Source organism: Marmota flaviventris, chromosome 5, assembly GCF_047511675.1.
Source record: "Marmota flaviventris isolate mMarFla1 chromosome 5, mMarFla1.hap1, whole genome shotgun sequence".
NCBI classification, from domain to species: domain Eukaryota; kingdom Metazoa; phylum Chordata; class Mammalia; order Rodentia; family Sciuridae; genus Marmota; species Marmota flaviventris.
The window spans coordinates 105737326-105753264 of NC_092502.1; the positions used below are offsets into that span (position 1 = coordinate 105737326).

The 15939-nt window shown below is 42.7% G+C and overlaps 1 protein-coding gene across 1 annotated transcript in view; it reads right to left on the minus strand.

Moving 5' to 3' along the window:
• Window positions 1–3457: 3457 nt before the first annotated feature.
• Window positions 3458–15939, minus strand: part of Mrps27 (mitochondrial ribosomal protein S27) — a 90450-nt gene continuing 77968 nt past the window's right edge. The window contains exons 8-11 of the mRNA XM_027927871.2: window positions 11893–11995; window positions 9292–9434; window positions 6955–7125; window positions 3458–4700 (exon numbers count right to left, since the gene is read on the minus strand). Coding sequence (XP_027783672.2) covers window positions 4461–4700; window positions 6955–7125; window positions 9292–9434; window positions 11893–11995 — 657 coding nt within the window. The 3' untranslated portion in view covers window positions 3458–4460. The remainder of the gene's footprint in view (window positions 4701–6954; window positions 7126–9291; window positions 9435–11892; window positions 11996–15939) is intronic.

Here is a 15939-nt window from a genome sequence, read left to right on the forward strand (position 1 = left end):
TTGGATTTAAAATACTTTATCATGAATATTCTGCAGGAGACTCCATGGAGAAGCCTCCTCTACCCAGGGCAGCTTGAGGCAGACCCGTGGGACGAATTAAAGCACAAAACAGGATTGTTTCCCATCGATAGAGGCTTTCCCATCCCTCAGTCTGCAGTGTTCTTCCTGAGAACTCCCCTGTCACTTTATCTGACTCTCTGACACCTTGCAGCTGGGTTGGCAGGTGTCAGTGTGTCGGCCTCTTCTCCTTCAGTAGAAGCTAAAAGAAGCTAAGTTATGCGAGGGCAGTATCTCTATCACTTATCTTTGTCAACTCCAAAGCACTCAGTGTGGTGGCTGCACAGTGTATGTTAAATGGTTGAGAGCCCACCAGAGCAGTGCCCGCACATAGGAAGTGATCAGGGAGGCAAACAAAGCAAATTTAAGAGGGGAAACAGGATTGTGGGAGTCAATGAGCACATTGTGCAGCAGAAGTAAAGCTGAAAGCCAGTTCTCAGGGCTAATGAAGGAGCAATGGGCCAGTAAGTGTGCATACCTTTTCAAGGAGCCTGGTGACATATGGAGGAAAGTGTAACTTGATTGATGGCAGGATAAAGGCTTTTTTATTTGCTTGTGGTATGGGGGATTGAACCCAGGGGTGCTTTCCCACTGAAACACATCCCCAGACCTTTTGATTCCTTATTTTGGGACAGGGTTCTTGCTTTTCCCAGCTTGATCTTGAACTTGCGATCCTCCTGCCTCAGCCTCCTGCATAGCTGGGATTACAGGTGTGCACCACCTCACCCAGCCAGCCTTTTTGTTTTTTGAAGCAAAAGGGGTCTTGAATGAGACTATAGACTTGGAAGAACTCGGTAGAGCTGATGCCAGATGGAAAGATAATTATTGGTGTTTCTGTAAAAGCAGGCAGCTATGGAGTCAAGGTTACAAGTGAGTCTGACCTTGGAAGGGAAGAAGAGGACTGCATTCACTTGGAAGTAGAAGGGAGACCAAAGCTGTCACACGGCCCCAGTTTTCTTGATAAAGTGGAAGCAAGAACCTCTCCTCACAATTCTAAGGGCAAGAACCTTGGGCTCATGCAGAGTAGCAAAACCATTGCAGTAAAACCTTGAGTCATTTATAGTAAAGCAGTGACTATTATTTTCCCTCTTACTGGTGATTGAACCCAGGGGTGTTTATCACTGAGCTACACCCCCAGCCTCCCCTTTTTTTTGGTAGTTGTAGATGGACAGAATGCCCTTGTTTATTTTTATGTGGTGCCAAGAAACGAATCCAGTGCCTCACATGTGCCAGGCAAGTGCTCTGCCACTGAGCTACAGCCCTAGTCCATCCCCAGCCTTTTTTGAGGCAGGATCTCATTAGGTTACTGAGGCTGACCTTGTTATCCTCCTGCCACAGCCTCCTGAGTTGCTGAGATTACAGGTATGTGCCATGGTGCCTGGCACAGAGTGACTATTGAATTAAAGAGGACTTAATTTTGTAGAGACATTGAATTATGACTTTGAATTATTGTTATGGTTTAGATATTAGGTATTCCCAAAAAGCTCATGTGTGAGTCATGGAAGAAAGTTTAGAGATGAAATGATTAGGCCAAGAGGTTCAACCTAACCAGTGTTTTAATCTCCTGATAGGGACTAACTTGGTTGTTAACTACAGGTAGGTGAAGTGTGTTGGGAGATGGGTCCCTGGGGGTGTGTCTTTGGGATTTACATTTTGTCCTTGTTGAGCAGAGTTCTCTCTTTCTCTGCTTCCTGGTGCAGTGTCCTGAGCCACTTTCCTCTAGTACACTCTTTATAAATTCTGCCTTGTCTTAGGCCTAGAGAAATGGAGTCAGCCAACTAAACCTGAGACCATGAGTCCCCAAATAAACTTTTCTTCCTCTAATTGTTCTTGTCATGTATTTTGGTCACAGTAGGAAAAAGGTGACTAAAACAATTACCAGTTGTTAGTAGTCAGAAGCAAACAAAACAAATGGCGGTATTATCAGTTACTGATATGCTGAGGCCTGAGGTCTTAGGACCTCTTAAGGGCCCGGAAGAACAGAACAGCTCTGAAGGCTAAAAGTCCAGGAGTCGGCAGGGCTCTGCTCACCATGAAGGCCCGAGGGGAGCCCGTCCTTGCCTCTTCTAGCTTCTGGTGTTTGCTGTCAGCCTGGGATCCCTTAGCTTGCAGATGCTCCACGACAGAAAACACAGTTACCATTTCCCAGTGTATTTTCACATTGATTTTCTTTTGTATTTCTGTCTCCACACAATTCCCCCTTTTAAATACCAAATAGGAATAGGGCTGACTCTACTGTTCTCATTTTGATTTGAGTACCTCAAGAAAACACCTATTTCCAACTAACATCAGCTTCTAAGATACTAGGGCTTTAACATATTTTCTTAGGGGACACAATTAGATCCCTATTGAGTAGAAGCAAGGATGTAGGTGGGATGGCTGACCACGGGGACTGGGCTGGGATAGAGACAAGTAGGGTCTGAATTCTGGAGATCAAGGATTTGAGTGACAGGTAAAGGTTTATAGGTGGGAATAACAGGACAAGCTGGTTCAGCAGGAGTCATAGTACGAGACTGGAGAATGGGACTTCTGGGTCTAAGACTGTAAATCAGTGCTATGATGCCGAAGATCTGATGGTGACTCTGGCAGGTCAGCTAGTGGGAAGGTAACAGGGTACTCAGAGCTGTTTCTCCATTTCAGGGAAGAATACAGAGAGAATGTCAGAGAAAGCCTCAGAGGACAGTTGTACTTGGAAATCACAGTCATTAAGGAAGGTGGAAGAGTATCCACATCTTAGGAGATGGGGGCGTGGGGAGAGGGTAGATGAGTTGGAAGCGAAGGACTTCAAGAGGCCCTGGGAGAGAGAGTATGGAAGGACTCCTGAGGAGCAGGAGCATGTAAGAGCCTGCTGGGGGCAGAAGGGCCTCTCCTGGAGAAGACTGGAAGTGAAGTACAAATAGGGACAGAAGGGAAGGAAAAGTGAAGGCATAATTACGAGCCAAAGTGTTAACCAGCTGCTTCACGCATAAAAGTCACTCATGGAGCAAAAGTTAACTGTTGAGTATCTTGAATCTCCATCTTGAGATGAGGAATAGCTGAAAAAGACTTGCCCTTGGCAAACCAATATCGTTGTGACCTTCTACTAAGCAGGAGTCAGCACAGCTAGACTGTAGGGCCCGTGCTGGGTGACTACTGTACACATGGAGGATATGCCAGGAGGGGCAGCGGCAGCCCCATCTCAGGGGAGGGGCTTAGTTTAATTTTTTTCTTCATGACATGGGGATGATGGTAACGCCTAGGAGGGTTGCTTGAGGTGTTGGCACATATTTAGTGACCCTGAATGAAGATTTTTTTAGAGATGTCACAGTTCTACATAGTAGGGCTGAGAATGTGTTGTTCAAAATCACAGTAACAATACTGCTAAGACTTCTCCTCTCCCCGAAAGATAAATGTTCTGGAATTATTTCATTTTATTCTTTATTTTCATAGTTTCTTGATAAATGAGCACAATCCTCAAGAAAAATACACCATTGACCTTAAAGGCAACATTACGTAGCAAGCAAAAGCTGTCCCCTGACCCCTTCACAGAGGAGAAAACTTCAAGAAGGGATTTTCCATCTTCTGACAGTTTCATAATTCTGCATATCATCTGTGCACTTCAGGACCCAACCCATCTCTCATTTTCTCCAACTTCTTTAACCAAAAAATGTGTGTGTGTGTATGTGTGTTGTGTGTGCATGCACACACAAAAGGCTCTTTCTACCTCTTTGAAAACGGAGCTAGACAATGCTTTGGAAAAATTACCCCAATGTGATGAAGCCATGCTGAGAAGGCTTCACAACTAGGGCTAGGTTTCTCCTCAAAGGCTTTTACATTCTCAAAATGTTACCATCAGTGTCTAAAATTTAAATCCAGCAGAGTCATGGTCCTGAGTACACTCCTTTCCTGAACTTTTCCCAGAGCAGAATCATATGGGCAAGACGAAGGGCGGGGGGGTGGAGAGAAGGAGGAGTGGAATAGTGAGCACCTATGGTCAGTTCACAGAGAGGGTAGTGAGGGCTGAGGTCTTAGGACCTGCTGTTCACCTTGGCCTGATGTGCCTGGGCAGAGGACAGGGAGCCCTGGCTGTTTAGCCACAGTGCCCACCCCCAGCTCCCTCACTATGTACTGCCAACCTTCCATGCTCACAAAGGATCCCTGCACCATCAAGAGCCTCAAAAGTCCCTTTTAAGGTATTCAGCTGATGGCTTCAGCCCAACCACTTGCCACTTTCCGAGTTCCTCAGCCCTTCTTGGTTTCTGGCTGGGCAGTCACAGTGTCTTGATACGTAGCACATCATGGCTTTTGGGTCACCTGAAACTTGATTTGAGAAGCCAGCTGGTGGAGGCTGGGGACCTGCCCTGTCCCTGGTGAGTGCTGTGGCAGCCTAGGGAGGTCCTCATGCAGGGCTAGCCTGGGGCCTGTTAAGCTGCTCCCTTTGCGGCTTTCCGGGCCTGGTGCTCCCGTTTCGCTCTCTCCCTCTGCTCCTGCTCCCTCTGAATCAACTGCATCATATCCCGATGCCACTGCTGCAGCTTCTGCTCATAGGTGGCGAGGTCCTCTGCCTCACAGGTGGGGAGCTCTTCCTTGACAAGCTGCGTGGTCAGAGTCAAAAGGCTTTTTGACTCAATTCGGCCCAGAGCCTGAAGCTTGGACTGTGAGGCCTGTTGGAAACAAGAGGGGTGGGGGCAGGTGGGACAGGAAGAGAAGCCATTAAGTCACTTGTAAAGCCACATACTCTGCTTACAGGGAAGGGCCTCGGTTGGGAAGCTGTCTCGCTGCCTTTCATCTAGGCACTGCTAGCTTTCTGCCATTTTATTTTTTTAGCTCAGCAGTTTTGCTAAGATTCACCACATGTGATTTCTCCCCCTTGACTCCCATGAGGTAAAGCGGAACTCCACCTGCTGACTCCCTGTTGTTTCTTGTTATAAACCAGAAAGACAGCATGGATAGAACACATCTAAATTTCCACTCTGACCTACTCCAAACCAAGCAGCAAACTCCAAGTACCAGGATTCTAGGATGCAAACAAAATGGCTGAGATAGCTGATAAACTAGAGCAAGTGCACCCATACATACAAGTCCGTTTTTGCCTTACTAGCGTTCCTTTTAACAGACTGAAATCATTTTGATGGCTTCTCACTAATGGCGGCCTCTCGCTAATGGCATACTAAACAGGCCCCATGAGGGCTTCCAACTGCTGTGCCCTCCTGCAGGTCAGCCTCATATCCTCCCTGCTTACAGCTCCATCTGAAATGGCACTTGGTTTGGTCAGTGCTGTGTTCCTGGAGAAGCATTGAAAACATTAGTTTACTTAAATGCTTCAAGATAAAGTTCATCAGACAGCACCACTTATGGCCTCAGCTACAGCTTATACCACATATCTCCGTGTTCTAAAAACCAGTAAATGAAGTAAAGTGGTGCCTCAGAGCTATTAGCTGACAAACATTTGTCTTTTGTTTTGATTTTTGTAAAATACATCTGCAGAAGAGTAAAGGTTAAGAACTTTAAGTAGATAGAAGTTTCTACCCTCTAAGATGAAATATATACAAAACCAGAGTAGAAGTTATAACAGGTGGGGTGGTAATCCCAGTGGCTCAGGAGGCTGAGGCAGGAGGATCGCAAGTTTGAGGCAAGCCTCTGCAATTCAGCGAGCCTCTAAGCAACTTAGTGAGACCCTGTCTCAAAATAAAAAATAAAAAGGACTGGGGATGTGGCTCAGTGCTAAAAGTGTCCCTGGATTCAATCCCCAGTACCAAGCAAGAGAGAGCGAGAGCGAGAGCGAGAGAGAGAGAGAGAGAGAGAGAGAGAGAGAGAGAGAGAGAAAACAGAAAGAGGTTATAATTTTTAATAGCATATCAACCTTGGTCAATGTGTATGCGGTGAATGAAAACTGGGGAGCCAAAGATGGGTATGTAAATTCTCAACCTAGTTCTCTGTATATCTTGGGAACATTAGTTAACCTTTCTTTCTCAGTTTCAATTACAAAGAAGAAAAGTTGTACAATGATCTTACTGAAGTATTGGGAGAAAGAATTGCTTAAAATACCATAGAATTCCCCTTCTAACACGAGAAAAGAGGTTTTCCATAGCTGATTTGATGTAATTATGAATATATTTAAATATAATAACCTAGTAAAGTTTACATCTATCTGCTACAAAATCACCAATAGGTCAGCTGGCACCAGATGGGCAGGTTTTCTGTTCTGTGTATAGGTTTCCCATTCAGGCAGCACTTTTTCCTCTTTGCACTAAACGAATGAGAAACAAAGCAAGGAGTAGGCCAAGGGTTGTAACACTGAACATGGTTCTTTTTCTCCGATGCTGATCACAGAACAGTTAGGGATGTACAGTTAAAAACTACCAAAGACAGTTTGAGAGTTCGGGTTGTTTTGTAAAGAAACAGGGAAAACCTGTTTACCAGGCCACGTAGCATAGAAGAGCATTTCTAATGTTTTAGAGAACAGCATGAAGCTGCCAAAGCTGAGCAACAAAAGATGCCTACATCCTACCACTTCTTGTTTAATGTGGCTTTGTGAGTTTCTGATCAGGCACACTCAGGGCAATATGGAGAAGTGACCCGATACTTTCCACCAAGGGCAGGAGTCGGGATATTGTCAAGAGGAGATGAGCCATTATCCACCCACCAGGCACATATCAGGGGTGAGTGGGTAATGACAGCTGCCTTAGTGAACAAAACTATCACCGATTAGCTTAAGTACAAAAAGAAGCATAAAAATTCCACTAGCTTCTTTTAAGACCACTTTCTGTGCAAAGCAATACAAATGCTATTTTTTAATGTCATTTTTTCCTGCCTTTGTGTGTGACATTGATGCATGAAGATTACTTGTCCATCACCACAGCAGAGGAACATGCTTTATGCACAACAGAGAGAGACTCAATTTCTGCTCTGATTCACCTTAAATCGTTCCAGGTATCGGGGCAGCTTGGATTGTTCTGGTTCCTCTATGTCTAGCAGCTCCACCAGGTTTTCGGAGCCCTGGTTGTCGTCACTTTCTTGGGACTGTTTCTCAGAAGTTTCTTCAGCTGGGGAAGTCAGCGTGTGCAGCACTCCTCCTAGCACATCAAGCTGTGGAGCAGAGAGAGGGTCAGGGACTATATGTGCATCATGTGGTCTTGGCAGCAAATTGTGAAGAGAGGCTGAAGATGGTGGAAGAAAGGGAAAAAGGGAATCTAAAAAGCTGCTAAGTTTTCTTTATGAAATTGTAGAAAATAGCAAGGGCTACAGCTCAGAGGTAGAGCACTTGCTTAGCATGCTTGAGAATCTGGGTTCCACCCCAGCACTGACAACAACAAAACAAAAAGAAGGAATATAAATGATTGTATTTTTGCACATTAGAAACACCCTCTCGGATGGCATGGAAAACTCCGTACAAAGCAAATGGTACAAATAAACAAGCTATGGATTATTTGTATAGGTGAATCAGCACCATGGCATTCAAGTCTGCTTTCAATTAGCAAGGTAGGGAACCGGGAATTATGCTTGATGGCCGTTAAAGTACCTCCCCTTCCCATGTCTTTCTTTGGAATCTGTTTAGAATTGGGACAAAGGGAAAGAAAGACCACCACAAACCACAGCCAACAAAAGGCCAGTGTGAATGCATGGTAGAGCTGCTGGGTATAGGCGAGGGCCTCTCTCAGAGAAAGACTTTGGCTCACAGAGTATCTATAAATTAGGGATCAGTCTGATCTACATAAGCCGCTGGCGAAGGCCAGAGATACATCCATGAAATTCATTTTAATGAGGTGATTTCTGTGACTTAAGTAGTAAGTTAATTAAAAAACAGAGTTTCTTTTTGTTTCGATCCCTCTCCCCTTTGCTTCCACTGTGGGGTTTAGCTCCCTTGACCCACAGAGGGCCTAGTCGTCAGAGATGGGATGGAAACAACAGCGAGGCGGGCATAAGCACCTACTTGCACACTGATTAATTTTGTCCATATCACATTAGACCAAGACCCCCAAATGACTTCAAGTCCTTTTACTACTTGAAGCACAATGCCCAAACTGGAAATATAGCATATTCTTGCCAACATGTGAATCAGACTCCTCTTAAGTTAGAATATTGATTCAGATAGGAAGGAATATTTCCCTGGCAAGGTTTTTATGTATAATTTTGTGTCTTCAAACACTAGTACTGACTACAGCAGGCTTAAAATGCATATTTAGAAATGTGTATCTTTTGTTATAAACACTGGTAAAGAACATATGATTTGCTACACATTAGTATAAGGTGACAGTAAAGGCACTGGACCTATGTGTCTCATGACTGAAATGAAGTAGTGGGCCTCAGTGGACAGGGTAAGGACAAAATACCTGACACTTCACTCTGGTAATGAGGCCTCACTGGCTAGAAAGGCTGCTTGGAGAGAGTGGACACCATGGCTCCCTGTGGGGTGCAAGGCTTATTGTGCTTTCTAGAGTCTGAGCTAAGTCTAGTGACTTCATAGTGACAAGGGTGTTATGAGAGATGAGCTTTGGAGCTGGTGGGAGGACAGTGTTCAAGATCAGGCAATGCAAACAGCTTAGAACTTAAAAAAAAAAAAAAAAATGTGACCCAGATCTCAGCAGTGCACACCTTGATCACACAATGGCTTAATGGAAGGAAAAGATCATGCCATCTCTGACACTCATTTCTTTTCTTCTTCTTTTTTTTTGTACTGGGGATTGAGCCCAGGGCTCTATTTTCAGTCCTTTTCATTTTAAAACAGGGTCTTGGTAAGTTGCTGAGGTTGGCTTTGAACTTGCAATCTCCTGTCTCAGCCTCCTGAGTTGCTGGGATTATAGATGTGTGCCCCAGATTCATTTCTTGAGGGCTCTTATAGGGGAAAAATGCCTCTGTAATTTCTCAGGACTACGTGAGGGTAAAGAAATACTAGAAATATTTAACATGCGATCTTACCCTCTCTTAAGCTCCCACTGAGATTTTTTTTGGGGGGTGGAGTTGAGGGAAGTTAGTAGGGTAGGCAATATTTTACTAAATTTAGCTTGAGTTTCAGGGAGGGGAATAGTTTTCCTCTGGGGCAATAAAAGCTATAAATCAACATTAATCTTATAATGCTTTTTGTTGGTAGCATTGAAAATATTTGTGTTTATTCTTTCCTTTTAACTGAATAAGTACATAAATATAAAAGTAGGGGTAGGGGAAAAAACAAAACAAAAATCAAAGCTCAACTTATCATGAGTCACAAAGATGGCTGAATCTCAGTGAGTATGTTCTCAGGGCTGAAGAACATACCGCTTCTTGACACAGCTTTCCGTCTTCTGGGGAAGAGGCCACCTTCTCCATCACTTGAAGGGCTCTGTCAAGGTAGCCTGGTTTCCACATCAGAGGCATGTTGTAGTACACAGCTCGTAGCCCATGCTGCAATTCCACCTTCCCTGTGGCCAAGAAAGGACAAGGAAAAAGGCTCAGCATGTCTTCCCACTCTGTCTGAGACTGAGAACTTGGAGGTGCTAGTGAGTATTTGCCTTGCCGTTCTAGAAAAACAGAAGGATCATTTCAAATCTGCACCGAGAGCCTTACCTCATCCAGTGACCCGGTGATATTTCAGATAGATGATAAAGAATGTAGCAGGACTCACCTTCACAAATTTAATACAAAATTGTGTGAACCTGTTTTTCTTCTTTTTCATTTGGGCTGGTGGAGTTTGAGCTTGCATGAATTATGGGGCTGAGGAAAATCTTAATACTGAAATATCTGCCTCTGAGCAGGGCTACCCTTAAAACGTAAGTCAACGGAAATGCTATTTTTATTTTAAGACCAAAATCTTCATTAGAAAAAGAAATTTCCCCAACTTTCCTACAGTGACAACTTTGTCAACAGCTGACAACTTTCTCTTGCCAGGAAATGTGCAACATTTTTCAAAAAGTGCCAAAACACCCAATTGACTATTTATATGGAGGGGAAAAATCTAATTTTCCCCTTTACTTTAGGTGAGGGTCATCAATTCTGAAATCATAGAGTACTGGGGATCCTTTTGGATCTTAGGACATAAAATTCCCCTTGGAACCTCACACCATCAAAACTGGGGCTGAAGATGTGGATGTGGACAACAGGGTCTTTAGCAGTGAGAGGGGCTGTCTATACTGTAGAGCAGAAAACCTCTCTACACTAATGACCAGTCACCTTGAACTGCCAGGCCTTAAATCCACCTTCATTTATCTTTCCCAGGAAGGAGGATTTGGGAAAGCTATAGTAGGATACAAATAGACAAAGCTTATCAGGTGACAGCTAATATTAGATCTTTAAGGTGCTTGGGGCTAGAGGGCAGCAACATTCTGGGCCACTGCTTCTTCCAGCAGGGTTGAGCAGGCTGCACAGCACACGATCAGTGAGAGCAAAGAGCTTTGATCTGATGGCTGCCAGTCATGATGCACCAAGGCCTCTGCTCGAGAACAAAAACAAAGTACGTTTTCTTAGTTCTGCCAACTTCCTGAGAAATCCACACAGTGTAGTCATCCTGAATGCTAATCTGAACACAAAGGAAAACACATGTAAATCAATACCAAAAGTAGGTGGTAAATAAGGAAAAAACTGTTTAAAAGAGTGGCCAACCCTTATTAATTTGATAGCCAGTCTGATAAATTATGAACTACCTCTTTCTCAGTTTATGTTAGAATCAGCATCCAAGAATGCCACACTATGTTTTGTTGGCAAAGATCAACTTCCAAAGCAGTCAAACTGGGGCTGGGGTTGTGGCTCAGTGGCCCAGAGCTCGCCTAGCATCTCTGAGGCACTGTGTTCGATCCTAAACACAACATAAAAATAAATAAATAAATAAAAAATAAAGTTATATAAAAAAAGTAGTCAAACTGCTATCAAGGGAAAGAGGTTTCCTGGAGGCCTAACTACTTAAGAGAGAACGGAAGGGTGATGAACTAACAAGCATTTAATAATCTCTATAAACCAGGACACATTTAAATTGAATGCTATTTGTCCAGATTCTACACAACCAGGACTGCTGAGGCCAATCCTCTTAACCTTCTGATTTTCAATGCAACCAGGGGTCTAAATGCCAACTGCTATCTCACCGTACTCTACAATCACACTGTACCAGTGGGCAGCTCTCTGCCTCTCCCAAAGGGCTAAGAGTTATACTTTCTGAGTTTCTCTTCCCTCATCTGAAAACAAAACCAAAGACAGTTCAACCCCAACTCTTAATTTCTTTCCTCCTGGACTTCATGGCTGAAGAGACAGGAAGAGCTCTTTTAATACGGGGGGAAGATTCTATTGGTTGGCTCTCCCTACAGGGTGCCAGAGCTTGTGCCCCTCAGTGGTAGAGGCCCTGGGTTTGATCCCCAGTATTGTAAACAGAAAAGGAAAAAGAAAAATAGAATGAATAAGAACTTCCCTTTCTATTCCCCTCCCTCATGGTGATTAACCAAATATTACCTACAGCCTCCAGAACCAGTTCTGACCTTATGTCATAACTGTAAGGCTATGGAGACCTTCTACTTTTATGTCTAAAAATGAAGGTTATGTTGGGCACAGTGGTGCATACCTGTAATTCCAGTGGCTCAGGAGGCTGAAGCAGGAGGATCACAGTTTGAGGCCAGCCTCAGCAACTTATTGGGGCCCTAATCAACTTAGTGAGACCCTACCTTAACATAAAAAACAAAAAGGACTGGGAATGTAGCTCAGTGGTAAGGTACCTCTGGGTTCAATCCTTAGTACCAAAAAATAAAAATAAGTAAATAAATAAATAAATAGATGAATTTAAAAAAATGAAGGTTATAGTAAGAATTCTACTAGTAAGTTCAAATCAAATTAAAATTTTACTATGAAATACAAGAATGTACCAAGTGTATCCATGAAGAATAATATACATAAGCTTACCAAGAAGTGCATAGCCATACAACTGGGAACTCAAACCCACTGAGTTCTTTTGTTTTAGGCCTGGAAGTAATAGGGATGCACCAAAGTTCCTCTCTTCTTCCCACTGCAATAGAATATACCAGATCATGGTCAATGTAAGCACTGAACATTTTTTACAAAAATGTGACTTTTGATGAAATGGAGGAAAAACATGTTATCACATTAGATAAATATCACAAAATAAGAAAGTTATAAATATTTGTAAATAAAAGCTATGTATGTTTAAAGAAAACTACAGACCAGAAGTAACCTATACGTTGACAGATTTTTGAGCAGCAAAATTAATGAGTAACTTTGATTTTCTTCTTTGTATTCTTCATTATTCTCCAATTTTTTTTAGCAATGAATAAGAGTTCCTTTTACAACCAGAATAGCAAAATAAAACAAAAATAAAGAGTTCACTCTGGAGTTCACATTGCCTTGAGGCCATCAAGGAAGATTCCACAAGCTGTCACTCAAGGGGCTGTGGCACCATGAGCAAGCTTTTCACTTTTAAACAACTCAGCAATATGACTTCTCCTTCACAATGTTAAAATAAATAACACTCTTCAGTCGCCTTTAGATAGATTTGTGCCTCTTAAAAACAAATTAGGCAATCAGAAACACTTAGTTATTGTTTCTTTCAACCCAGGGTGCAAAATGATACTTCAATAAAACTGAAGCCTTTTGAGACATGGGGACATAAAGTGGGGGCAAAATCACAAGTGTTGCTACGCCTTTCAGACACTAATAATAGCAGTGATGGGGACTCCCTGGAAACACAGGCCAAGGAGAACCTTGGCAGCTCCGGAGACAACGGGAGCTGTGACCTCAGTGCCATGAGCACACACTGGCTAGACCTGCAACCTTAGCCCAGCTTTGAAACACACAGAGGTCCAGCTGCCCTGCAGGAGCATCTGAGCTCAGGGAGGAAGCAAAGAATGATCAAGGTCCACAGGCTGCAGCTACCACCAGGTATGAATGAGATGGCTCAGGTGTTCACAGGTGCCCAAACTTCTGGACTGTGAACAGCCTTCATGCAACACAAATGCCAGTTCTTGAGGTTTCCTAAACCTTTGAAAACAGCAGAAACCTTGGTAGAAAAGCACTACCACCCTCAGGTCCTTCAGCAGCAGAGAAGTAAAAGAGTTGATAATTAAGGATCAGGTCATTTTATTCCCCCAAACTATTCTAACCCAGGAAGTTTGATTATCCCCACATGCCCGGCTTGCTTGAACATCCCCCATCCCCAAGGGAAAAACAGGAGCTGCAGTATCAGTACAATAGGGGCTGAAGCCAAAGGAGCACTGAAGCACATGACAGCTATCCTTGATGGGCTAGGGATCAGGCAGGTGGGAACGGTGACTGGGACAGGGATATAGGTTGAGCATCCCTAATCTGAAAATATGCAAAGCTCCAAAACCCAAAACATTTTGAGTGCCAACATGACACCACAGGTGGAAAATTCACCACCATGAAACTTTGTTTTATGCATAAAGTTACTCAAAATATTGTATAAAATAGCCTTCAGGCTCTAAGTAAAGGTGTATATGAAATATAAATGAAGTCTGCATTTAGACTTGGGTCCCATCCCCAAAGTACCTTATTATGTATGTTCAAATATTCTAAAATCTGAAAAAATGTGAAATTTTTCTAGGCTCAAGTATTTTGAATAAGGAATAGCCAATCCATATGGTGGATTAATTCAGGTGCTATTTTACTAGCGGCCTCAAGGTTTTCCCATTTTATGCTTCTGTCTCTCCTATTAATACGAAGCAAATCCTCACTGCCCTCCCCCCACCCACTTCACAGTGAGACATCACAGAGGAGTTGCCTACACGTCTCCTTTCCGTACCTCTAAATCACTTCCTAATCCATTTCAATTTGGGTTCTTGCTCCATATCTGCATGAATACAAAGGTTATAATTTAATGTCTTTATGTCACTAAATTCAATAATTTTTTTTTGCACTAGGAATTGAACTCAGTGTCTTCTTACCAACGGGCTGCATCCCCAGTCTTTTTAATTTTATTTTAAGACAGGGTCTTGCTAAATTTTCCAGGTTGGCCTAGACCTTGGATTCTTCTGCCTCAACCTCCCAAGTCTATGGGATTACAGGTGTGCAACTGCAAGAATACTTCGTACTTCAATGAAATATTTTTATTCCTCATCTTACCCTTCCCTCTCAGAAGCACTCTACATTGTAGATCACTCTCTTCCTATGGATTTTATGGTCTAACACATTCCTGATTTCTCTTCTTATTTTAATTTTTAATTGGCACATGGTATTCGTATATATTTATGGGGTAGAGCACAATAATCAGATAAATGCATACAACATTGATTTTCCTTCCTTTTACGTGATAGATCATTTGAAAATATATGGATGTATAATTAATCATCAAAACTGTACCTACAGTTCACATCTTTCCATTAAGCCTCCAATTTCCCTCATGAAATCTCTTAGCTGTTTCAAAAGCATCTCAAATTGCAAGATGTTCACAGCCTCATAAAATCTGGTCTTGCCTGGTGCAGTGGTGCACGCCTGTAATCACAGTGGCATGAGAGGCTGAGACAGGAGGATCGTAAGTTCAAAGCCAGCCCCAGCAAAAAAGCGAGGTGCTAAGCAACTCAGTGAGACCCTGTCTCTAAATAAATACAATATAAAATAGGGCTGGGATGTGGCTCAGTGGTTGAGTGTCCTTGAGTTCAATCCCCAGTATCCAAAACCAAAAACAAACAAACAAAAACTTTTTCTAAAGTTCCCTTGGCAAACATGGTGTTCATTCTGTCCAGATGACACAGAAAACTGAAGAGAAAATAACTGACCTCTGCCTCCCCTGCCTCCACATCTAGCTCCTCTCCTGTTATTTACCTCCCAAATATGTCCAGTGGGCACTGACTCCACGGCCCCCTCATTGCTACATGACCATTATCTGTTGTTCAGTCTGCACGGGAGTCTCTCAGCTGGCCTGACCATAGTCAGCTTTGTCCTGCTTTTACTCACAGTATAGACAGAAGGATCTTTTCAAACACAAATTTGATTAGTTACTTTCTGTGCTCAAAATTTTTCAATGGCTCCTCACTATTTTTAGGATAAAAACAAAACGGCCCACCATGGCCTATGTCCTCCAACTTTATCTCACTGTGTCCTCCCTCCACTCTTTCATCTTCCTTCAGCCGCTTTCTTCTCACCATGTTCTTCCTGCCACAGGGCCTTGGAACATGTTATTTCCTCTTTTTGGACTGTTCTCTCCCTCCTCAGTGTTAATTCCCACTTATCCTTCACATGTTAACCTAAGAACTATCTCCTTAAGGAAACCCTTCCTAACCAATTTAAGTTTAAAATATAAAGAAAACTCCCTGCAAGATAGGCCTTTCATAGGCTTCTTCATAGTGTTTATTATGGTCATATTTTTATATTTGCATGTTTATTTTGTTTCATTTTGTTTTAAAATACTAGACTGGAAGCAGAAAATTTTTGCTCACCTTTGTATAACTGGTACTTGGTAATGTATGGAATGAATAGATGTTCAATATATATTTAATGAATTAATAATGAATGGGGTGTATGTCATATGCTGTGACACTCATCTAAATAAGATATAACATACCATCAATTCTTTACAATAGGAGTTGGACTAGATCACCTTTTCAGTTCCTACCCCTAACAAGATGTTTTGATGTTACATTCGATGTTAAGAGCAGACAATAGAGCCACAGTGCCTGGCTTCATACTGGGTGGCTGCATCACCTACCAGCTGGGTGGTTACTCTATAACACCTTATGGCCCAGTCTTCTTATCTGCATATAGTGAAGATGAGAGGCACTAATACATTTAAAACACCAAGCACACAGTCTGGTGTGTAAAATAAGTACTACTTAAATACCAGTTATTGTTATTTCTAAGGATAAGAACAAACAATGACTAAAACCCTAACTTAAGAGCAAAGACCAAACGCTTGACATTCTGAACTTTCCAGAATACAACTGGCCTAGAACAACTTTAGAAAAATAGTGACACAGATCA